Below are 25475 nucleotides of genomic sequence, written 5' to 3' on the forward strand. Positions count from 1 at the left end.
AGGTTTTCAGGCCTGGGGCTAACTGGTTAGCATACTAACTTCATTAGATATCTCATCAACACAGTACATAGATGTCTTTGACAAAATGTCAAAACTTTTATTTCTTCATATTCTGTAGATAGTAACTATAACTATAAGTGGGAACAGGGTTTAATGTGCATTTGGGGAGTAAAATAAGGGCATCATGTCAGAAGAACAGGAAATTGCATAATCTTGTGGCTAAGTGATAAAATATTACAGTATATCCTGCTATGTTCTTGTGAAGTGACTCATTTGTAACCAGGGCTATAATCATTGCTCGTCTCATGACACAATGCTTTATATTTAGATTGTGGCTTATAGTGTCCATATCTGAATGAATCATGTGAGAAATCTTGAAATATTCTTACCTTGTGATTTCTGAATCTTATAACATAACACTGGATATAATAAATGGGATTATCATCAACCTGGTCATTTTGTCCATGTTTCCAATATCTATTTAAGTGCGTTTCCATCCAGGTGTTTTCAATTTAGACATAATAACACTGGAAATACAAAAAGTACAATAGAAATACACTCCAATATTGTATGTCTATCATGTTTTGTACATTTCTCCATTTGAGGTCGGACTGGCACTCCTTCGATGACGTCATCTTGATGCGCCCTCTTCTTCTGCACTGGTTTAACGGCACCAGACTGGAGAATTGGTTCTACTAGCCGTTTATCTCAGAGGCTAACTCCTGATATTCACATGGTTGGAAATGTACATTAATTTATGTTTTCTTGTGCCCAATTTCTGAAACTTTGCCCAATTTTCCCAACATTTTTAGCTAAAATTGGTCTAAAACTTGACTTAAGCCTATCACATTCCCTGGCTGACTATTCTTGTCAAAAATTAAACAAACGGGACGTACTTGTTGCGTTGCCAGTGGTGGTTGTGGCGAAGGAGGATATGGCTGGTGAAGTCGATGAGGCCGAGCCTGCCGATGCCATTCGAGACTTCTCTGCCCATGTCTGCTTCAGCTGCTCTGAACAGCAACCAGGGCCTCCGACAGCCTCATGACCCCTGCTGACCTGCAACCGAGAGAGGCACGGGGTTAGCGCCGTGGCGTGAGGAGGTGAGAGAGGTCGGGGGTCAGGAGCCGCACTGACACTGAGGTCGCGCTGGACTGACAGCAGTCAGGACCGTCAGCAACTCTGAAATATTTGTGTGCCGGAGCAAAAAAAGTAAAAGGGTGGCGAGTGTGTATTTCTGGGCCTATGCGTGCCTATGCGCCATAAATAATGGATGAGCACAGAGATGGGAGTGCGGCTGAGGCAACAGGACAAGGCACCCCTGCCAACCTCGTAAAACCAAGCATTAGGAATTCAGAGAGCAGCGGGGGAAGATAGCATTTCTCAGCTGAAAATCCTCTGCCATTTGGTGGCACATAAATTTCAAATCGTCTCGCGTACAATCTCTTATTTTCCAGCAAATTCCTTTCTTGCTGAACTACAGGGTGACACTGGTTGGAAAGGGCACACATCTGAAAACGCCAGCACCAACAGAGCTGCCAAATAATGACACGAAATTGGAGGAAACGCTCTTTTTTTGATACTGTGATTGCGACTTCCAGCTGCCTTACCAAATCAGGATGTTTCCATGCGCTGTACTCGGCTGAACTGCTGCCATAATTAGCCATGTTCCACCTTTAGGTTTTGAAAATATGACATTATTGCTCGAGTTTATTGGCAGCAGTTGCCAAGGGGGATGATAAACATCATATCAGGGACAGCAACTAACGAATATTTTCACTATCGACGAACCTAGGGACTGTTACTCAATTAATCGTTTGGTCTATAGAAGGAACATGCATTTTATTACTCGACGCTGTAAGATCCCTTGCAGCAATATATATAACCAACGCTTCCTCTGGCTTCCTTTTTCCTCCCTGTATGCCTCTCCCTCCTGCCCTAATCTCCATCTCGGTAAGCGGGCGAGGTGCCACGCTGGCTCTGGCACCCAACAGTGCCAAGGCTTGGCTGCTGCTCCCAACATGATCTTGGTGGTGCGACCCCGGTGCCAGCCAAAAAAAAAGGTCAAGTGGAATCCCTGCTCACTTTTTAATCTTCCTTTCTCGTGACACCTCGGAGCCGGCAGCCAGACGGCAATGATGACGGGTGGGAGTGATTGTACGGTCGCCATTTGGTGCATTGAGTGCTCAAACCACCCACAAATCTTACGACTGTTCATGCTTACTGAGTGAAACTGGACCGCTTGATATAATTAAATACAAATCCGGGAGTTATATTTTTTAGGAATGCGATCTCTTGATATCTGAATGGTCCAACTGACATTTTAGCAAATTAGCGAGCAAAATGTCCCCTGCAGCAGCCTGTAGCATTTCTCCCTGGCACTAGCAAACGGACAGTTGTGAGGCCCATTCATCAGTGTTGATGTCCTTTATGATTGCTTAAATCTGGAGAGTACACAACCCAGTATAAGCAGTTTGCAGCCAGGGAATCTATCACTGTCTGTTGGTAATCCTTTCAATATCTTTTCCTGAGATGCTCTTACCTTGACCCTTCTGCTCTTATCTCTTTTGTAAATGCGCCCAGCACCTTTTCTACATGGTTATTCCAGTGTGACAGGAGTATCATCTCGGTGCTGAGGCTCGATTTTTTTTTGCCAATTGAAGCTGCTGAGAACAGGAGTGCCAGCGTGAGGGAAAAAAAAAAAAAAGTGTGATTCTGCTCAGTAATTCGGTGCTGGTCCTGCAGCTATCACACACACACACACGCAGAGTGTAAAAGTTGCTCTGACAGCGGCGCGGCTCAGTCTGGCCATGGGCGCTCCAGGTTTTATGACCAGAGCTGCTGAATGGGCTTCGGGGCTTCACACTGAGCCTGTGTGTGTGTAGTATGAATGCTAATGGCGCAAACAATGCACACCTAAAAAAAAAATATATATAAATAAAAAAAATGTTTTGACGGACACAGGGAACCGTCGTCGCACATTCGTACACACCTTAGCACCACAAAACACACGCACAGGCGTGTGCTCTCACGCACACACACACAGCAGAGAACTTGTAGAGACGCTCCGCCTGCCTGTGCCTCCTCCAGTATTGTGCTGTAGCTGACAGGGAGTGGTTCATTGGTATTACAGTCGCCGCAGAGCGCAGCAACCTTAAAGACGCTCCCTCAGGCAGCGTTCAGTGTCACACCCGTCCCTCAGTGCCACCTTTATCGCCATGCCCGACGGCATAACGGCAGCCTTGCTCGCTTGCGCACACACACACACACACACACACACACACACACACACACACACTGATGCATCAAACCTACCCGTCTGCAGACAAACGCATGAATGTATTAAAATGTAGACTTGCAGTGAACACAGGAATAATCGTCAAAAATCAAAAAAAAATCAAGACAAAAATCGGGATTTGCTGGAATCGCAAGTATACAACACACGCCCTCCGCTGTACATACATATTCTTGATGGAAATTAATTCTCCAAAAACCCACAGCGGGGTCATAAGGCTGGCCGTCAACTGAGCCGAGTTAATCATACAGCAGGCTCTTAACGGACTACTCTCACGGACAATTATGTTCGATGGCGAGCTAATGAGAAAATTTTTCAATCACTGTGAAGCGCACAAGAGCCTACTGGTGATGGCACACACACACGCGGGAACGGGCGAGCGAGCACACTTCAGTGTTTTCTTTCCCCTTCACACAAGCACGAACACGCACGCACACACCTGCAAGCGCACACACACCTGATTCACTCTTGCAAAGGCTGACCTTTCCCTCCCACACCTCCGCTCTGTTCTGTTCTGCTCAGCTCTGCGTGGATCAGGGCTCTTGTCTGGGCTATAACCAGCTCAACTGCAGGTGAAGGACCCTCAATCCCCCCCGGCCCCCACCTTCCCTCTATCTGCTACTCTATCCCGAGAGTCAAACGCGGGGTGGAAAAGAACAAGCCATCACCTCTGCGAGCTTCCTGTGTGATCGGGAAGAAAAATCCAAGGATGATTTCTAAGCGCCCGAGGAAGAAAAAAAACAAGACGTGGCCGCGTCTTTCTGCACGCAGTCGCAGATTTATGCGCCGAAAAATAATGCGTGCTTTATTGCTGCTGATGAGCTTTCTGCAAGTGTCACATTAAAAAAAAAAAAAAAAAAGGGACAACGGCAGGAGCGGTGCCAAACAGCTGGGGCATTGTCTGCAGAGATGTCGAATACTAAACAGAGCTCTATTTAGTGAAACAAAAGCAGACAAGCAAATACAAAAGGTAATGTCATGTCTGAGGGCGAAAGCTTTTGTCACCTGCTCGCCATTTCTAAACAAAAATTACCAGTTATGTTCAAAAATTGCCCATTTCAACCACAGGAAACACAGCAACTGCAGCCAAACATCTGACGGCTGTGCAATTAATTGCCGACTTCCAAATAAACCCCAAAAAGGACGGATTTAGAATAAATCAGCTTCAGCAGAGCGCAGGACGTGCACCCGGGCTAATAAAATCAGACATCAAATAAACAGTTAATTAGGTTACTAATGCTGGTTCGCACTCATGCCGCTGCAATAAAATTGATTTCAGTGTTTTGCTAAACTGAGTAACTAATCTCCCATTTTCTAGCCATTTCTGCTAATTGCAAAGCAAGGAAAGCACTGACAGGGGAGCTATATAATTGGACCAGAAAACGATTAGTGTAAAGCTTATGAAATTATATCACTTTCATACACTGCTTGCCTCAATTTCAGGCCAGCTGAGGCGGTGTCAGTTTAAGGAACTGCCTGTAATAGCGCAGACTGAATTAACAAAAAAAAAAAACATAAACAGGCACAAATGAGCCTCTAATTGCGCTGCTCGCTCTGCCTCCAGGTCGCATAAGGCGGTGTGAGCGCGGCGCGGCGCAGCAGAGGCGCAGTCAGCCAGCATTAATAAATTAAATCCACAGCAGAGCATGTAGGTAATCCATTACCTATCCCACAGGAGAGCTTCCAGGGAATATCAATCTAGGCAATTAGAGGAGAAACAATAAACACCGAAAACTAACATGCAAGTCTAGCAGTTTTAATCTATGGAGCCTTATGAGAGGAGAATAACTCAAAAAGTCTGCCAGAGTCATTAAAAGTCCATTTGCAGGCAACACCTGCAGAACAAACAGGGGGAACCGAGGGGGAGACAAGAGAGGATGAGCTTGGCTGGAGAACAAAGCAGAGCGAAGCCCCTTATTGGCTGATCTCGCTTAATTATCCTCGTAATGAAAAGCAGAAGCAGCAACTGGCAAACCGGCGAGGAGATTTTCGAAAAAAAAAGCTCTGGCTCAGCTCGCTGAGCGTCGCGGCGCTGACAGCACACCAAATCTCGTGTCGCGCTCAGTTTAACAAGCCAAAGAGAAAGGCTGCACACTTGCTCGCTGACTTGCTGCCATGCGATGATAAAAAGGAACTGAAAAAGCTTGTGCGGGAAGAGGTTTTCTCATGGATTAAACATTTCTTTTGGTGTTTTTTTTTTAAAACAGCTTTTGATATAGCAGCAACAGTAGAACATGAAAAGGAGAGATGGTAAAGAAAATAGTTGAACAAAATTAAGAAGATGAAGCATGTGAGAGTCATGCCTGAGGTGGCTTGTAGCTGCAGGACCTACCTGCCCGGCAGCTCTGCCCTCCATCCCTTCTGCTACTCGACCGTTTAGTTTCCATTGTACAGGAGGCACTATCTGCTGGAGAGGAGGCTGGAGTTGCCTCCCAGCTCGCTCCTCGGCAGCTGCCTGCTGCCTCCTGTTCGCTCGCTCGACTGAGTGAGAGTGGAAGACGGCAAGCGGGGAGTGTAAAGGGAGAGGGTGAGGGAGAGTGGGTGTCACAAAGAGAGAGAGAGAGAGGAAGGGAGGGAGGGAGGGAGGGAGAGTGCTGTGCGAGCACAAGTCTACCTGCCACAACCCATCAAGCCAGCCAGCCTTGGAGACAGCGCCAAATCAACAGCTGGCCCCCGTGTGATGTCAGAGCCTCAGCAGCCAGTCACGGCAGCCGAGGCCGGCCGGCGCTATACGGAGCGCCGACTGAACCAAAGTCACCGGCTAAATGGGGCTCTTCATTAGCTACTCTGCTTTAGGATGGAGGCGGGGGAAGGAGGAGGAGGAGGGGGAGGAGGAGGAGGAAAGGGCAGTCAGGGACATGGGATGGATGGAAGGAGAGGAAGAGGAGAGGAAGATGAGAAAAACGGGGAGGGTGGGAGGCAAGAAAGGAGCACAGAGGAGGCAAGAAAGAAAGGAGAAAGAGAGGCGGCAAGCAGGGAGAGGACGAGAGGACAGGGGGACAGGATCGGTGTGACTGCGGCCAGCTAGGTGCTCAAAGACCAGGTGGAGAGTCGATGGGGAGGCGACAGCCGCTGAGAGGCCGAGCTGTTCACTGGGCTACCTTCCCATTAAAGCTGGCACCCTGCTTTTCACACGAGAAGAAGAGGCTACGGCTAATCCCACTGACGAGGAGAGAGCCGCCACCTGAAACACCACCCATTACTGAAGCCGAACAAGTGAAACACTGCTATAAAATATTCAGCTTTAGGCAAACCTAGGATAAGCTCACTAGAAAACAATCTGCAGAAGGAAGAAGGGCAGCTGCTTGTGCATGATCAAACCGCACCCCTAACCTCCTCTGTTTCATCTAAATCTGCTCTTTGTGATTTTAAGACGATTTAATGGGGAAAACAATGAGGGATCAGAGCCTCCAACGGCATTCGCTTGGCTTGTTTATTTCATTAAAGATCAAGTATTCTGCCTCCTCTGCGCATCCAGCGAAGACAGAGTGATAATTGAGCTCATGAAGCACTCTCATCAGCCAGTGACTGACAGGCTGTCAAAGACATAGGAAGTCGCAAACAGGTCCTGCGCGCAGCCCAAGTCTAGACTGCCATAATGTGATTGTTTTTGTCCTTTCAGTCACTCAAGACTTTAACAGCAAACACAGCGGGCGGAAAAGTTCCTGCTGTCACTTAGCAACCAACACCAGGGCTGCGACAACCGATCCGATCCAACGCTGCCTCATAATTGTACCATTCGTTATGCCAGGTCTCTGAAGAATTTATTATTGTGCTTCCTTAATCCCACGAAAAGGTCACCGATTGAGCAAACAATTTATGGATAGGCGGATGAATTATTTAATGGCCCGGACCAAATATTAGAGGAAAGAGAGATCCCACCCCCCACCCCCCCCCGGAAAGGCGATGAATTATTTAGTCATTGGGCCACATCTTTGGTGAGAGCTATTACACAGCACCCTCAACCTCAATATCTGATAATGTCATCAGCTCCAAATACGCCCTAACCCTGCGTAATGAACGGTCAACAAGGTAGCGGCTGTGGTGGACCTGAGCAGCCGCAGGTGAAACAGTTTTAGCAAACAATTACTAGCATTTATTTTAAGCCTTCTGGAGGGGTGCAAGCAAGCACAAGAGAGCGCTTGAGCCAAGATTTAGTGCAACTTTCCTGCAGCCATCACTAAAAACAGATGTTGGTATTTATCTGCATGCACACGCGCGAATTCATCGTGTTCACATTTTCCCAAAACACGTTGAAGGATACACACAGTTGACAATACATGTAGCATAATCGCTGGACAGCACAGTTGCAAGCCCCTGCAAAGATGAACACATCATCTCGGCTCTCTGCAACAGCAGCCGGAGGAAGTGAACCAGCATCCACTCTCCACCCACCAGGCTCCGCTGGTACCTTAATGAAAATGATACCGTCATGATGCTCAGCCTCGGTGGTGGCGACTTATGAGCTTTCACTGCCATCTCTGTCAGTCCCTACCAAGTCTATGAGGCGATAATTGACAGGGTTAGTGCATCGGGACTGTACTGGGCATGGGTTACTTATTAAACAAGAACTGAATGACTTAATAGATGTATGATTTACGGTCTTTTACTGTTTACTGAAAACAGTGTGGGTAATATTAACAACATATACTAGTTCCTTCACAAAATCTTTTTATACGAGAATCTACACTGCACCATTCATTTTTATTCATATTTAAAATTAATTTGTATACAACCACCATTAGAGGACTTATTTTACTGATAGTGATTGGCATTGCATAATTATATTTATCAAACCAAATACAACATTAACCCCCTTTTGCCCTTATTTAGTTAACTCTGACTTGGTTCCCTGGTACTTATATGGTAACTGCGCAATGTTAGATGCCCTTATTGATACGTGGGCTTGATTATAAACTCACATCGACCAAGAAATCGTCTCATTGACAATCAACCACAAAGACAAGAGACCACGGTTCGTATTACAGCATAGATGAAGCTGTGAAGAATCAATCGAAAGTAAATGTATTTGTTCTGATTAATCATTCAGGGCAGTGGAACTTAAACGCCAGTAATCTATAGCTTTGGCTCGCTGTAGAACAGCGAGTCCGTTGCACCAGACTCCATGTCAAATTTTGCATTTTTAATGTTCCCTTGGTATCGACGAACCCCGAACGACATGTGACATTTCAATCTAATAATCGATCCATGTTGCTAAAATTCGGCGGATAAGACATTTAACCAAGCAGCGCGACAACACAACTGAAGCTCCGTTTATTAAAATGGCTAACAATTAACCTCAGTGCAGACTGTTGGTTGCCGCATATTACCAGGAAAGAAACAGTCGAGCCAGGCCTGAAAGTTATTGAATTGTGCTGCATTTATAAAATGACTGCTGCTCGGTTTTTCGGACGAACGCCGAATTTAAGTATGGCCGCTTACAATTTGGACACGGTGTTTGCTTGCGAGGTGTGTACTTTGGCCGAAGAGCAAGGCAACGCTAAAGAGCAACATTTGGCTTTGGATCGTGTCGGGGCTAAGCTAACGATTATTACCTGGCACTGTGGCTTGCTAACGCTTGAAAACGGCCAAACACCGGCGCTCTGCGCTGTCACGCACTAGCAAGAGAGATGTTTACTGCTAACTAGCTCGTGTTACATGATTACAACTACCCGGTTGACATTTTACTCGCGAACCGGTAAATGTTGGACATGATACTGCAGATATCTAATGTTGCCTTACCGCTTTTGGTTTACAATCGGTGCACAGCCGTAGTCTCTACCGAAGGTGAAGTAGCTAGTGTTTGTGGCGGAGTGAAGGAGAGGCGGCGGAGTCCAGCAGCAGGCTGGGAGAGAGTGCGTCAGCTCCTTACGTCCGACACGTAGGGTGTTGAAAATATGTCACGTCTTGTCGTTGCTGGAGTATTTGCGTTATGGCAGCACGCAAGCAGCGAGTTCGTACGCCAGTCTCGTCATTTCTCTGACATATCCTTTCACACTGATGTGATGTGTTTATACTGTTGGGTGAACTGTGCTTTAATTATATCATGAAGTGTCAGGAAGTTGCACAGGATCCTCAGTGATAATAACTGCGTGCTGCGGATGTCTCGTGGTATATAAACCGAGTGAACCTTGAATTTACCGCGAAACTTTTCAATGTTTCTGCTCAGTCCGCTGTTTCTTTAACCATTTTGACTGCTGCACTTCAGTCCACTGTCTCGTCGGGTAGGAAAACCACGCACACACATACACGAGTACCACTGTTCTCCTCTTATTTGGCTTATTTGACTAATACAACAGTTTTCGTGTATTTTTATGTGACCGAGTAGTGCTCCCGAGTCACAATATCATAACAACACTGTCTGTGACCAATTCGGCTCTGCTTAGAGGAGCACACTGTAACGTTCATGTTGCATTAAACACACATTACTAACGTACACATGTATACTTATGTTAGCTTGCTAGTTTGTCCATTCATAGGGGATGCTGGGTGTTTAGAAACCAGTGTCAAATACAACATATACAAACATAAATGCGTATCCGGTGTAAACATTCAAAATAAAACAGCTAAAGGGCTTACAAAAGGGAATATGTGTATTCATTTGCTGTCTATACGAGCGGTGCTTTTATTTCCGTAGGCAAGTCTGTACTTCCGGTTTATTTTGCTAGCTCTAGCTAAAGATGCGCTAACTACATCATTGTTTTAGGTATTATAATGAACTATAAATTAGTTTTTAGGCTATTTAAGCGTTTATTAATTGCCTGTTGTCTGCCCTTAACTTGACAACGCGTCTTGTACTGTAAGTCCTCTAATATCTCGCTGATAAAGTAAAAGGTAAGCAAGGAAGGGAACTTAATACATAACTTTAGCTCACAGAAAACTGCAGGATACTGCCTTCCAGATGAGAAAGTCTTACCATAATGCAATTTTGTAAAAAACAACAACTTGCAAATTAATTATTTTAGTTGTTATTACGGAATAAGCCTCACTAAGTACACAGTCATAATAGTGTATGCAAGGAAGCATCATAGGTGTAATTAAAGGAGCAATATGTAGGAATTGACAACCTGTCGAATTGAAAACAAATGGGGGTTAGCATATTGCTAGCGTAACAACTAACTGCTGTTAACTGTAGCTGCATAGCTAGTTAGCTCAGTTAGCCATGCAGCTAGCAGTCCAAACTGGGAGTTAAGAGAACTGGGGGAACATTGGTGTTTACACTTCTAGCACATGGACTTGGGACGAGCTGGTTAGCATGCTAACTTCAGTATATATCTTTGCATATATGCTGTTACGTGTCATAACAGCAGAACTGTTATTCACATTATTCTATTGATAATTTTAGTTTTTGCATGTTTTCATCTTGAATTTTTCCATTTTGTCTCTTTAAGGATTCAGTATGGTGATGAATTCTTGAGTGATGTTAGCATGAAAGAAAGAGAGGTAATCTAAAATAATTCCAATAAGAATTATTTTTTATATTATACCAACCGCTTACATGATATTAACCTCACATAAAATATATGACTTTCGCAAAGAACTGTAGACACAGACTGTACTCTAACTTCTACCTGGGCGACACTGTGTTATAGGAAGTTGTTACTGCTTCAGACACAGTAATGATTTTGTGGGGATGTTGGTGCACACCCAATGATAACTATAATTACATGAGGTTGTCTGGATTGACCAGGACAGTGCCAGGTGAGGCAACACATAAAATGCTATTGCTGTAACTGGGGGCGGCTGAGACGGGCATCTTCTGCCATCTCTCTAAAATTCTGACTTTCTTCGGCCACAATACTGCGTCATCCAGCTTCTAATAATAGTATTCCTGTCAGAGCAAGTAGGCAGCAGAGGATAGTTTCTCACCATTATTATAAAACAATATTAGCTCAGAAATCAATTTGATGAAAAATGTCTAATAGTAATGAATATCCACTAATTCAGACTAAACCTAGCCTACATAGGGGCACCTTCAAATGTACATCCCCATATAACAATGTTTTTTTTTCCAGTCTAAAATCAGAGCCGGCTGACTGAGCAAGGGGCAGAGAAACTGATGAGGACTTACTAATGGAAATGGATGATAATGGCCTACAGACCTCTTGCTGTGATACAAGATGGTCACAGCAACTGTCAGGCCTTCCTCACAAGCTCCTGCAGCGCCTGATGGCTTTCCAAAGGGAGGGAGTGGAGTTTGCGTTATCGAAGAACGGACGGTAAGCAGTGCTGATGCTCAGCCATTTACATTTTATGAAGTTTTTTTTTTAAGTGAAGCAACATCTTTGATATCAGAACAACATTCAAATATCTAATCTACATATAAAGGCCAGCTTGCATCTTGCAAATCAGAAATAATATGTCAAGAGAAATGATTCGATAAGTAGGTCTGTTGTTCATTTTTCAGTGGCTCTGTTTAAGAACATTGCATTCCCCCTCTGGGTTTGTAGCCTTACCTCCGACTCCACTTCTGCAGTGTGTAAATATTGATTTATTGCTACCAAGTGCTTTCAAATCAAGTCTGTTGTCTGACAGTGTCATAGAAGAATGCAAGTAGCTTCTTTTATCTTTACGTAGAAGCTTCACACATCGGTCACAACCAATTACAGGAAAAAGAAATGGAAACTTTAAGAGAAAAACAGCAGCCACTTTGGTTGTGATTGTAACAGGATAATGGTGTGCTAAAACAGAAATGCTAAAATGTAGCTTTGCAGTAGCACAAGTAGCGAAGACCCGTTAAGTCAACAATCTCACGCACTAATGTCACTCACTGTATACAGCAGTATCTATCTAAATTTTGCTAGCATTAGCTAACATTAGCCACCACAAGCTAGTGGTCATACTAGACCAAGTAAAGCTGTAGCAGCAAATCCCAAGAGTGTTGAGAAAGGATACTCAGAGTGCATTTTGGTGAGAAACACAGGACGTAAACATAACTATTTGTTTACAAAAAAATCTCCAAAGGGCACCTTTTAATAGGACGACATGTTTAAATAGATAATTGACCTAATGGAGCCTTAAGGAAGGTGGTACCAAAACTCTGATTTTAACCAAGGTACAATATGTTATAACAGCTAAAGAAGCAAGTAAAAGGCCAAGAGCGTGTGTGAATATATTCTAAATTCATAAGGTCAGATAGACTCCAGGTTGTATCTTTGAAAACAATTACCAGTCCAGGGGAAGTTTCTCAGTTGCCCTTAAGTCCGCGAGTGTTTGGCTGTGTTGAGCATTAGCTGCAGGAGCGGGTCAAGGCTTGTCCATTTCCTTCTCTCCGACCAGTCGATGTACGCTAGGGTTCTCTGTAAGGTCAGCACAGGGGGAGCCAATCTGAGCGCCGCTGCTGTGATGCGGAGCGGCCATATTGATTCAGGAACACTGGGAGGCACTGCTTTGTTACACGGGTGGGTCAGAAGTCAATTGGCTCTTGCCGCACTGTGTGGACAGTTACCTCAGTCAATTGGCATCAGTGTGACAGTAAGAGCAGTGCTTCTCTCTGGAGACGGGGAGAAGTGGCATTAGCGCAAGATATTATAGGTAGAAGGAGCCTGAAAGTAGAATGAGCACTGCCATGATTTTAGGCTATTATGTAGTTGTTTTTTTCACATAAATATAACAATGACATAACTATTTAGCCACAAAAGCAAAGGTGTTGTCTCCATCTTAATATGCCTGTGTAGATGTAATTCTCAAATAATCTTTAATAACGTTAACTAACATTAGCGTCTTTAAATATGGCTACATACATCAAACCGTGCTATAAGATGAGGCTAAAGCTGGGTAAAAAAAAATCAGTATCCTCACCAGTTGATGAGAACATCTGATTACTTCATGCTAACAACTCTGTGTGGCTGTTTAGCTACATGTATGTAAAAAGTGACAACATGCTGGTTGAAAATACAAAAAGGGAAGAAATGTAACGCTATCTCTGGTAACATTGGCTGGGAAGGCTGGAGTGTAGGATAGAGCTTCTAATGTTAGCTAAACTCTTATAGCATCCAGGACTAGCTTCGACACAGGTGTGGCCATCAATCTACATCAGTGTAGATGTTTTAGTTGGGAACTGGCTTTTTTCTTTTTTAGTGTAATGTAGCATAACATGGTGTGCTCCTTTGCCTTGGACGAAACGCTTACAAGGTAATTAGCTAGATAGCCAAACATGCTATCATCTTGCCAAAATGGTAGTACCATCCATTAGCATGAAAATATGAAGCCATTTTAGGACACCACCTGCTCCATATTCTAGTCAATGTTTCCTCTGGAATCTTTTCCAGCAGTGTTGTTGTTGTTGTGTGTACCATATCTCCACAAACACGGGATGCCAGCCCATATTCAAGCACGTCGGAATAGCTTACATTTTCTGTGTTATTCCCTCACATTCCTTCTGTGTTTGTGAAAGACTTTGGTGCACGTATTTTGCGTGGGGTGTTGAGGGTCCTTGCCAAAGAAAATTTTATGTTTGTCAATAAAAAATATGTGATTTGAGATCATTTTGGACCATTTATAATTACAGATAAAACAGATAATAAATAAACAATGGCCAAGAAAGCTTAAAGACAAAACCTGTCACTGGGGTCCAACTATAAACATCATTTAGTTGGTTTTGATGCTCTCCACATTGATTTTACATTCATCTGGCTTTGACGGTATACCATTATAATGGTAGAGAAAACCACGCTGGTTGCTACATGATAGAAAAATAGTAATTTGTGATAACACAGTGCCTAAGAGGTTAAAATGCTTAATTAGGCAGATCTTTGAGCCCACTGCAGCGCACCCTTTCATCCACATATCCACAACTGTGTGCATTCACACAGACAGACAGTAAAGATGATTACAAGCTAAAAATGGTAATTTTATTGACAGTAATCTCGATCTTTCTATGTATTTCAGGCACCCTGCTGTTCTTTATTTGTTCATTCAACATCCTTGAAAAGAGCCTCGAAATAAAACAGTCTCTATTTTCCCACTGAGACTAAGACTCATTGTATAAGAGGCGGAAATAGCAGTAATTCTACGTACAATAACATGAGTAGACCGAAATGCAATGCAGCCGCAGACTTTCACAATTCTGGGAAATGTAGGATATCACTACCTGAGCTGGAACCAGATAAGGCAGGCTGAAAAAATAAATGGCAGCCCTTCATTATAAAATAACTCCTGAAATGCACTGAACATCACAGATTGATGTCGGATATCTAACAGTGTGGGAGGATCCGTGGGCGGATTTTTCCTTTAAATCTCACAGTCATTGTGTCTTTTCACATCCAGAGCATCAAGGGTAGCGAACCAAAACATCAAATGTTGTTGCAATTCAAATACTTATGGAGCCCGCTGTACCGATCTGTGTAGGAGGGTGAGTGAATTTTATGGAGTCAGATGAGGGATAATGTGGGAAAGTTGTGGTACAGCGTGACAATAAAAACCCATGAGATGTGGTTGATTGTATTGTTTGGAAAGTTGGTTCGGAAGTGTCTCATTTGAGTGCTGACATCCATATATATTCAGCTGTTCTAAAAGCGACATTTATCTGTGAAATGCAGTACTGAGTGGTACAAAAACATCAATTTGGAGTAAAAGTACATCCATTAAGACCTCTTGGTCACTTCCATTAAGATGTTGACTGTGGCTCGAAGCCAGCCATGTGATGCACTGTATGTCCACCCTGCTCTGATTTGTCCAAAATATTATTATAAGTGACTGCCCGGGCTTTTATTGAATAAGGCCTGCTCTGCTGATGCGAGAGGAGATCAATAAGCAGACTGTCTCTTGCTGTGATGCTCAAATTACTGAGAGAAGAATTCCACTCCAGAGAGTTTGTCCTCCGTACACATACACGTTGATGTATTTACATCACATTTTTACTTGCCTGTAAGTTGTGTTCATAATATAGAGACTGTACACAGAGTGGTTACATAAAATCATTTGAGCTCCTCAGCGGCACATTGGGAGTTACAGTAGTGGGAGCGCAATCGAGTCCTTTCAAAGTCCGTCCGTGTAAGATAAATTAAGTACAACAACCAACAACTTTTAACAAAGACTCTTTAATAGCACAACAAATCTTCCGTATTTTTTGAATGATTAAAATCGATACAGCAGAACCAGAGATATGACATTTTTTACTCGACGTATTCTTCTTCCTTTTCAAAAACTGGTGCCTACATTACCCACAATGCACCTTTTTAAAACACTCTTTTAAGACAAGTAAGAAGCCAACTGAGCAAATACTTTCTCAAGGCCTTTAACAACTTGGGCAAATAATCAATACTTGAAATAAAACACTGTGTCCTATATTTCCCACGATGTAGCACAATGCTTATTCTTAATAGAGCTCACCGGTGAGGTTTATTCTTTAAGTTAAAATCCCAACCATTGAATCGAGGATGTTGATTATTCGCCATAATGTCATAACCATCAAAGATAGACTTCCCTCTAGCTATGAGATCGTGGTATGTGTTCCTGTAGAAGCCACAAGTCTGTATGAAATCAACCTTGTTTTAAGAAGAAAAAATTCAAGTAGAAGTACTACAACTGACAATGTGTAACAGCACTGTCTTTGACCTGCTCCAAGTCTATTTTTTTTCATCTACCTAACTTGCTTCCAGGCTTAAAACTCTTTATATAAGGATTTTCTGAAACACCATCAGAGTGCAATTCACTTTCGGAACCAGATGTGCAGACCTTCCTCCGAACTCAGTTCACCCAATTTGTAACACAGGCTTTCTGTAATAAATCCGTAGTCAATGACCCCGAGCTAATGACATCATTAGGGGTTGTTTTTTCTCACACATTAGAAAGCTCCCTCCAGAGCTACAAAGGACATTATGAAACTGTTTTCACAGACTGAATAGTACTCCTCGTGACTTTTAAACTGATGTTCACGTATAAAATCACTAGAGTGCCCCTTTAATGCAGACAAAAAGGACATGTATCAGTATGAAAGCTGGTGTTCAGCAGCTTTGGTGCTCCGCTGCTCTGTCACTTACAGAATTTGCTGATTTTTGTTAGATACAAAATAACATTTTCAGCACTGCTGTTGAAACCTGTCTTGGACAGCTGCTGGCAAGTGTTACATAATTTGAGCCCTTACTTATTCTTGGTTCAGCCAAAAATGCCCTGGCCTCTGGTTTGACGGCAAAAGTGTTTCACGTCATAGGCGGTGCATGGACTGTCTGTGTAGCCATAGTTAAAAATAATGACTCATAATCTGAGGAGGGATGCTGGGTCCAGTATTATCTTAAAAGTAAGGATATGCCTCTCCTAAGTCATTAAAAGTGCCTCAGTTACAGTATTTACTGGCTAAGGTGCTCTAAAGTCCATTTTCTCCTAATTAAGCATGAAATTTGTTATAGGTTTAAATGTAAGAGCGTATTATATTTTTGTGTTATGAGGACAGCAGGAGATGCATTCTGTTATGCAGCATGAAGAATGTAATTTAAGCCACCATCAATAACACGTTAACTTAATAGCCGACTTTCCATTATTTGGATAGTATCCATCCAGGATGTAAAGAAGAGGTTTTTAGAGAAACAAAGTAGAGAGGCTACACATGATAAATAAACTTTGCAGCCTGCTGGGTCAGTTTGTGTGTTTAGAGAGAAGATTTATGCAGGTGGGAAACACTTTTAACGAGTATTGCAACATAAACAATAAGTTTATCTGTTCAGGAAGCTTAACTCTTCATAGTTAATGAATCATTAGAGCCAAACACAACATACATTCACATAATCTTTATGTACATTGTGCTTAACCAGGATTGAAAATGATTAAGCACAGCCACAATGTTAGAGAACAGTCGCATAATACCTACAGTACATACCATCAGACAACATGATCATTTAGCATTCACTTTGCATTGTGAGACTGACCATTGTGAGTTTGAAAGAAAAGGTTAAATACATATGCAGTAAAAGGCATCACTGCTCAACCCAACACACCCCCTGCTTTAGTCTGACTTGGTCTGGTCTGACCGGTAGCTTGCGGTGGCTAATGTTAGCCAACGTTTAGAGGGATATTTCTGTGTATAATTGATATTACTTAATTAGTTTGCTGACTGTATCTCTCTTCTTTGCATCTGTAATTGTTACTCTACATTTTCTGCCTATTGAGAAAGACTATAAAGTCAGTGGAACATTGTGTTTCAAGTTTCATAGTCTCACTGCTCTTCACCGTGTAGCCTTTCTGTAACAACCGCTAGCTATCAGCTTGTCACCAGTCTTAGCTGCGGCACGCCTAATTAATCAGGTCATTATTTAGTTTTTTATGGTTATTTCTGTCTCTCTTGTTTATTTCTTGATTGTTTCTATATGGTTAAAACATAAAATAAAAATGTAAGTAATGTAAATGTCGACTTGTGGGGAAATGCTATTAAAATATATGGTAAAACTAGAATGGCACTCAGCAGAGCATATTTTTGCATCAAGATCTATACATTATTCACTGAGAAATTAATGAAAATGATCAAAATGATCTCACAGTGTTCGAGACAGTGAGAAAGAAATCCTGGATCTGCACCAAATGGGGTCTGTTTTGGGCCCAGACCCATCCTCCATCCAAGTTTCATGGAAATCCATTCAGTAGTTTTTGTGAAATCCTGCTGACAAACCAACCAACAAACGGACACCAAAAAAAGTCAATAAACTGAATCACTGGTAAGTTTAGACAAAAGCAGATGAAAAAAAACAAAACATTTCACTCCACAAAAGACAAAGAGAGAGCCTGGGTGTGCGTAACCATTGTCCAGCAAGTACAAAAAGTTTTGTCTATTTTTAAGCACTACTCAGCAAACTGAATTTAAAGAGCTCTCTGATAGATTTGGGTGAGCAGAAGGGTGCTTAAGCTTGAAAAAAAAAAAAAAAACTTGTGAGCCAAACACTAGTTGTGCATTGCCCCATATAGCTTGAGTTTAACTTTCCCTTGTAAAGTCACACACACTATTAAAACATCCTCCTCCGCCTCCCTAAAAGTAAACCAATTTTAAGGTCATTCACGAAATACAGAAAAACTGCACTCTGAACCCATAACTGTGTGTGAGATCCGAGCATGGCGGACTGTAGCACCCATTGAGTCAGCCTTTTGTGCAGCGTCCATTGACCACATCGCACTACAAGTCCGGTACTCAGAGGAGAACCCTAACAGTGCTGGTAGATTGGGGTTAGACACTGGGCCACACAACACATCACCGTGCAGGGGTCAAACCCATCAAATCATCGTAGCCAGCTCCGGGAGGTAGGGGAGCCCATTTCCTGACACTTTGTGGCTTGTGGGTTTCAGAGATAACATTAGAAAGACGGGGCGACGGGGACCGTGCCGTTGTCAGGCAACAGCACTGCAGCATCCTCGCAGTCTCAAACCGTCAAGACGACACTCAGGTTATTTAAAGGAGGATGATTAATGTGTTGAGAAATGGCAAGCACCTGCCCCAGCCGCACTCCCTCCCCAGTGTGCGAGTGTGGGTGGGTGTGTGGGTGGGTGTATGCGCAAGCACATATATGTGTGTGTGTGTGTGTGGAAGCTCATGTGTGTGCATGTGTGTGCGCACTTCATATACTGTATATCATTTTTTTTGCATATCTTTTCTTTTGTGTGCATTTTTCACACACATCCTGGCCTGTGTGAGTGTGTGTGCACATATGTGTGTGTGTGTGTGTGCGCAATGCGCTGACTGGGCCGGTGTGCTGGCAATTAGAAAAACCACCAGTGGCAAGGTGCACATTAATCATGTTCCTCAGCTGAAAGAGAGAAATGGGGCGGAGATGGGGGGAGGAAGCGGAGGTGGAGGAGGAGGAGAGGGAGGAGGAGAAAGAATAATGAGAGACTGTGTCTGAGGTATTCAGAGCTGCTCTGTTGCACTGTTTGCTCTGACATGATGTTGGAAGCATTTATGAATAAGCAAGGTCATGACAATAGGCCCCAAACCCACTGGGCAGGGAGAAGCAGAGGTTGATCTATCTGCACTTTCTCCGCGGGGACAACTTCAGCTGAGGAATGTGTCGCGCTTTCATTGTTCCTTTATAATGTCTAGTGTAAAGGGGGAGCTGGCTGGCTGTTACACGGTTGCTAAAACATTTCATATCAGAGACAGCCAGACAGGTGAGCTGTTACTTTTATCGTAGTTGAAGGTTCAGTTGCAGGCTCTCTTAAAAATGTGAATAAAGGAAGAATCAGGATTAGAAAAAAAGATATGTTTAGACAAACAGTCTGTATCAGCATCATCATTGTTCAGGCCACTGATGTAATTAATAACAGTTCTTTCAGTCATGAAGACAAAGAGCGTTTGTTTAGGCATAAAAATTGATAATGATTAAAATTTCTTTCCCAAAACTACATAGTGCACCTTTAACATTAGTTTAGTAGTTCCTTTCCGAGTTTATTAAAACAAGATGACTAACAGTTTCAACAAAAAATAGATTGGAAGTTACTTTGGGCATTTCTAAATGGAAATGGAAACCACAGAAGGGGAAAAATATGGAGCCGCAGATGTCTGGAAGATGCTCTGGTCTGTCTGTTCTGCAGCAAAGGTCAGTTTTATTCCTATCACTCAAGACTACGGTAGACACACCGTGGAAAGTACTTCTCCGATAATATTTAAACAAGCTCACCGCATTTTATAATCTGTCTTTTGACAGCAGCCATTTGGGAAATTAGACTGTGAAACTGCTCACGCTGCAAGCAAGCCGGACGAAATTTCTGACATGCCGATTGTCAGTTCTAAAATTAGTCAGGGGTGACCAATTAGGGGTTAAAATTGGGCTTAAACTGCCTGGCGTCTCATAACAAAACACAGCCGTCAAAAGGACAACAGTGTTGAGGTAAGAGAACTGATTTGTACTGAGAAGTGAGTCTTAAAATCTAAATTACATCAGTGCAATCTAAGCCAAAAAAAACCTTAATACAACACAAATGGATTCATTTGTGAAGCAACATTTAATTAATAACTTGTCATCCTACTCCTACTGTTTTTATCAGTGTGATAATTAATGGAATGCTGGCTCGGTGAACGCAATTAAATACGCTCCACTCCTTCCTAAAGTTCATTTGAATTTGTGAGTTGTAATGCAACATTAAAGGTCCTGTATTATTTTCAGGTTCATGCTTTTATTTTAGGTGTTTAGTTGCTTTAATGTTCAAAAAACACATTAGTTTTCTCATACTGTTCATTGCTGCAGCACCTCTATCAGAACGCTCTGTCCTGAAAAGCCCAGTCAGCTCTCGCAGGCCTGTTAGTTGTGACATCACAATGTCACGGAAATCGTGACTGCTCCTTTAAAGGCACAGTTTCTGAATATGGGCTGTGTGCAACTGTCTGTGGATTGAATGTTTTGATACTTTCACTATATGTATATAGCACCTAGACCTGCTTTCTAATCAGAAAACACAGAAATCTGACTTTTCGACAATATGGGACCTTGTAAATCTGTCAATTCTTTGAGATACAGAAATAATGAAAAACAAGTCGTTATTGTTGTTTTACAGCCAACATGTGACTTTCTTTTGCTTGGATGTTGATGAACCCCAACACAGTGAGCACTGTTTCTCAGCTGCATCAGACACAGAAATATTCAATAGGAGCAACAACATTAATACTGAATAGCAGCAACGGTTCTCGAACTGAAACAAAGTCCCACAGCAGAGCTAAATTAGAAGTGACAGATTTGTAATGTGTCCAAGAGCAGCTGAGTCTGAGGTGAGTCTGTGGCCTGAAAGGTTTGAGAAGTCGGGCTGTGACAGGAAAGGACAAGCCAAGAAATCCCCTGTTCTGAATGCTGTTGTAGTGCCCTTGAGCAAAGCCCTCATGTGCGATGGGTGTTGTCTTCATATGCAAACTCAAACTCTGTCTTTTTATAGCAGCTTTATATAGATTTATTGCCTGCTGGCCCTCCAAAACAATTTCCTAGTCTTCAAACTCATCTGATAAAGTTTTCTCTCCTTTTGTTTTACAGATGTATGATTGCCGATGAGGTAAGCACACACAACGCTTGCTCAGGAAATCTATTTTCCCCCCAAAAAATGAACCTGAGACTTCGCTGCATGCCTTCCAAATTAATTTGTCAGCCCTCTGCAGCACTCCCACGTGTCTAATCAGTTTTGACACAAGAATCATTCTGAGACCTTATTACTCTTGGGCCTCACATCAGCTCAGCCGTCATATGCAATTTACCACAGAGTCGGCGCCCGATTGACTTGTTTTTCTCCCCCTTTCGCCATGTGTTGATTTGGTCGGTCCAGATGGGTCTTGGGAAGACGGTGCAGGCCATCGCGGTGGCGTACGCCTTCAGGAAGGAGTGGCCCCTCCTGGTGGTGGTGCCCTCGTCCCTGAAATATCCCTGGATCGAGGAGATGGAGAGGTGGATCCCCGAGCTGCAGCCTGGGGACATCAACTTGGTGGAGAACAAGAGCCACACCATGTAGGTCATCCCCACATCCCCCCTCCCAACCACCTCAGTCAGCTTAGATTCTCATTTTATTGTAACTAGATCTAGGATTTGACATTTCTGACCCTCTTAAGTCTTAATTTATGTAATTTTTTTGCCACATGGGGGAAACGAGCTAAGAGCACAACATTGACATATTATTGCCATTCAAGCACATATGACAAACTTGTTATATTCATATTGTCATATTCAGAAGAAGGACGGCAACATTAGCATTCATCATTTTTGCTTTTAACTACCTGGGCTGCTTCAAATGGCAAACAGACAAGGTAAGTGGCTAGTTGGTGAATATAGCGAAGCACTTAGCAGCTAAAAAGAGGAGTTGGTGGAGACCAAAACAGACCAAAAAAGAGAATATTGATTGAATAGACAGAAGCACAAGGCCACATAAATGCTAATCTTGCTAATGTTTTGTCTCCTGGATATGTAACTGGATCAACTGTTCGCTAACACTGTTGCAAACAGCATAACAATTTTACAAGTTAATAATATGTCGAGATTGTGTTGACATCCTGTTCTGCCGCCCCCAAGTGGCCAAAAAAAATCATTAATGTGGCTTTAAAGGTGCAATATGTAAGAATTTTATTCCACTACAGATGTATTCTCTGTAGGAATGTTTTCATAAAATCTCTTCTTAGAATATATTCGGATTAAATATGTAATCAGCAAACTTAATTTAGTTCTTCACGTCAGTTTGTGGATGACACTGACTGGTTCATAATCTGTTTTATAATGAAAGACTAATATTGGCAAACTGATAAAGCCTCAGTCAAACTGTTTATTGAAGCTGCAGTTTGAGAGCCAAAAAGTCAAAACTCGAAGGAAATATGTTGAAATTCATCCTTTTGAATGCTTCTAATTATGGTAAAAAAAAAAAAAACTAGCTGCAATTAATGCTTCTGTCAGTGAAAGGTCACATGGTCAGAAAATCAAATCATTAATCGTTGAGGTGCAGACATCTTAGAGAGATTTTTATTTTTCAGCTGTCATTATTGGATCGATCACTGTTGACTGCTTAATTCTTTTGAATGAACCATTTGGTCTACATAACACATTTTCCTAGACACCAAAGTGAAGTCTTTAATTGCTTGTTTTGTTTGTCCAACAGTCCAAAAGCCAAAAATATAGACTTTATTATCAGAGTTGACTAAAAACAAACAGCAAATTTCTACATTTGATGCTGAAACAAGTGAATTTCTTGCATTTTTGCATATAAACACACTTGAAGATTACATTTTTAATTCCTTCAAGGCAAAATTGTTGTACATTATCTCACAGTTATGGACACATTTTGCACATTTATTCTCTTCAGCAGGGCGTACAAGGCCTCTCTAGAGCTTATAAATATGTTTGGATATCTATGCAAAGTACCTAATCCTGTGGATTATGTTCTTTGTACATCGGATTATGTAAGTGGAAGGTTGCTGCCATTATTTGAACTTAAGAGGTCCTTATAACAAGCAGCTCGGCAGTATCTAATGTCTCTTGTTACGCCCTCTGCTTCTACACGTGGTAATAATTTACCTAAGCAGAAGAAATAAAACACTCTTGGTGTGAAAGTGAGGCGCTGTGATAGACGGAGCGGTTTCGGCTGACAATTTAATCTCAAAGTGTCCCTCGATGTCAGGAGCCAGCACGGGCCGATGTTTGACAGCGCTGACAGACAAATCATGTCACGGCAGCGTCTGCAATATTGAACAAGTGCTGGAATATTTTCAACGCAGGAAGTGGAAAAAATGCTGTGGTGGAGAAATGCGGCTCATTTTCACGGCTGTTTATATTGATTCAAGTTTAGGGGCTACTTTTATTATCATCTCAACTTTCCCCTAGTTCTCCTAGTACTTATTTTTCAATGAAACAAACTTTCTATATCTGTGACTTGGAGGGGGGGGAAAAAAAAAACCCTCTCCACCTCACATCACAGATGAGGCGCAAAGAGGTTGTGAAAGCCTTCTGGGGAAAACGTGTCCTTGAACTGGATGTGTTAATGACTGAACGGGGAGGCAGGAAAAAAAATTATGCAGCACCTCCTCTCGGTATTTTGACTCACTTGTTCTTTTGTAGAACATGAATGGCACCTCAGGTTTATTTCAGCTTGGATATGCGTGTGTGGCGAGGGCGAAGAATTAGACGCTGCCAGATGCTGGGAATGTTTTTGATTTTCTAAGAGATCCTTATTGAGTTTCATGCTGCTGAGTGCCGCCGCTGTGTTTTGTTTGTTTATCCGTGACTGTGCATGTGTATCTGTGTGCACATCACCTGGAAAATATAGAAATTGCCATACAGCCCAGAAATGGATTTCTTGAGCACTAGAGAAGAGGAGGTGTATGAAAAGACCTGCGGCCCTAGTTTGTGTCTGCCACTTTGTGTGTGTGTGTTGTGTGTATCTTAGCGTTTATCAAGTCCACACTCCCTTTTTTAAACACTCTGGTTTACTTTACCTTGTGGGCTCAGTCGCCAAGTCAATAAACACTAGAGCATTTGAAAAGGTGTTGAGTTTGTATTTCGTTCTAGCTGTTGACACACATTTGTCAACGGTAAAGGCGACTCCTGTGTGGACTACAGTTGCAGTTTGAAGGATAAAGGTGGCTATTTTCTATATTTTGCTTATCAACTAATCGGATGTAAAGATTAAAGACGGATACACAATTTTGCACGAAACCACAGTGGCCAGCTTTCTCAGGAAGTGACTCACTCTTCTTAAAAAATGTAACTTTGTGAGTCATTTTTAAAGATGCGTGTCTTCACTAGGAACCAGTGGGGGTAGGGACGTCAGGGCGTAGACTGATGAACACATTTATTACTTTTGCCTAGGAGGTTATGTTTTCACCCATTTGTTTGTTGTTTGGTCGGTCGGTTGGTTTGTAATCAGGATTAAACAAAAACTACTGAATGGATTTCCATGAAACTTGGATGAAAGATGAGTCTCAGCTCAGAATAGTCCCCATTATCTTTTGTTTATCGTTTTATCCCAGCTAGATGGAGTAAACCAAGCCCAAAATTAAAACGCTAACATTGTAAACTTGTCATTAAAGCTCCTAAAAATTAAAATTGCTTCATAACAGAAATAAATGCTGAATTAAACATGATTTTGTAAACATTTTGTTCCCTGATATATTTATATATTTGAAGAATTCACCTTACTATTTTCTGTCATTTTGTCCTCGAAACAATCAGTAGTGTTTGCTCTGCTAAGAAAGAACTGAAGCTGTTTTACTGGTGATACATGAGACACTTAATCTGCATGTGTGTGTGTGTGTGTGTGTGTGTGTGTGTGTGTGTGTGTGTGTGCGCGCGTGCGCTCGTCCCTCCAGGGGTATCAGCAGCAGTAAGGTGACGGTGCTGGGTTACGGTCTGCTCACCACAGACGCCCGCCCCCTGGTGGAAGCTCTGACCAGGCAGCGGTTCGCGGTGGTCGTGGTGGACGAGTCGCATTACCTCAAATCCAGGAACGCAGCACGGACAAAGCTTCTGGTGCCTCTCATTCAGAGTGCCAAGCGGGCCATCCTGCTCACTGGTACCCCGGCGCTGGGTCGACCTGAGGAGGTAATAAAATGTGATTAAATAAAAGCTGACTGATGCCCCGTGGGGAAGTGCCTATTATGGAAAAGGATACAACCTGAAGTGGAGTAAGCTGTTTTGTTTTCTTCCCAGAGGACACGATCCTTGCAGATTCAAAACTCCTCCAAACCCTGCTTTGAATTATTAATGAAATTCAAACAGTGGGCGCAAATAGAGGAAACCACACTCAA

General features: G+C 42.6%; 2 protein-coding genes across 14 annotated transcripts in view; one reads left to right on the forward strand and one right to left on the reverse strand.

Moving 5' to 3' along the window:
• LOC311253294 (R3H domain-containing protein 1-like) overlaps positions 1–9140 on the reverse strand; it is a 45526-nt gene extending 36386 nt beyond the window's left edge. For 7 of the 8 annotated variants that reach the window (XM_084347150.1, XM_084347149.1, XM_084347151.1 and 4 more), the window contains exons 1-2: positions 5625–5792; positions 897–1056 (exon numbers count right to left, since the gene is read on the reverse strand). The gene's annotated coding sequence lies outside the window, so the exon portion shown is untranslated. Of the gene's footprint in view, positions 1–896; positions 1057–5624; positions 5793–9034 lie in introns of those variants that run through there. The other variant, XM_084347147.1, reaches the window with a different exon arrangement.
• The window catches only part of zranb3 (zinc finger, RAN-binding domain containing 3), a 125725-nt gene that overhangs the window by 36958 nt on the left and 63292 nt on the right, over positions 1–25475 (forward strand). Inside the window, exons 1-6 of one of the 6 annotated variants that reach the window (XM_084347156.1) lie at positions 9216–9516; positions 10684–10735; positions 11308–11511; positions 21232–21250; positions 21518–21696; positions 25038–25269. In XM_084347156.1, the coding sequence (XP_084203282.1) occupies positions 11366–11511; positions 21232–21250; positions 21518–21696; positions 25038–25269 (576 nt within the window). In that variant the 5' untranslated portion in view covers positions 9216–9516; positions 10684–10735; positions 11308–11365. The other 5 variants (XM_084347158.1, XM_084347154.1, XM_084347159.1 and 2 more) reach the window with 5 other exon arrangements.

This window comes from Pagrus pagrus, assembly GCF_965226575.1.
Source record: "Pagrus pagrus genome assembly, chromosome: 24".
NCBI lineage: Eukaryota > Metazoa > Chordata > Actinopteri > Spariformes > Sparidae > Pagrus > Pagrus pagrus.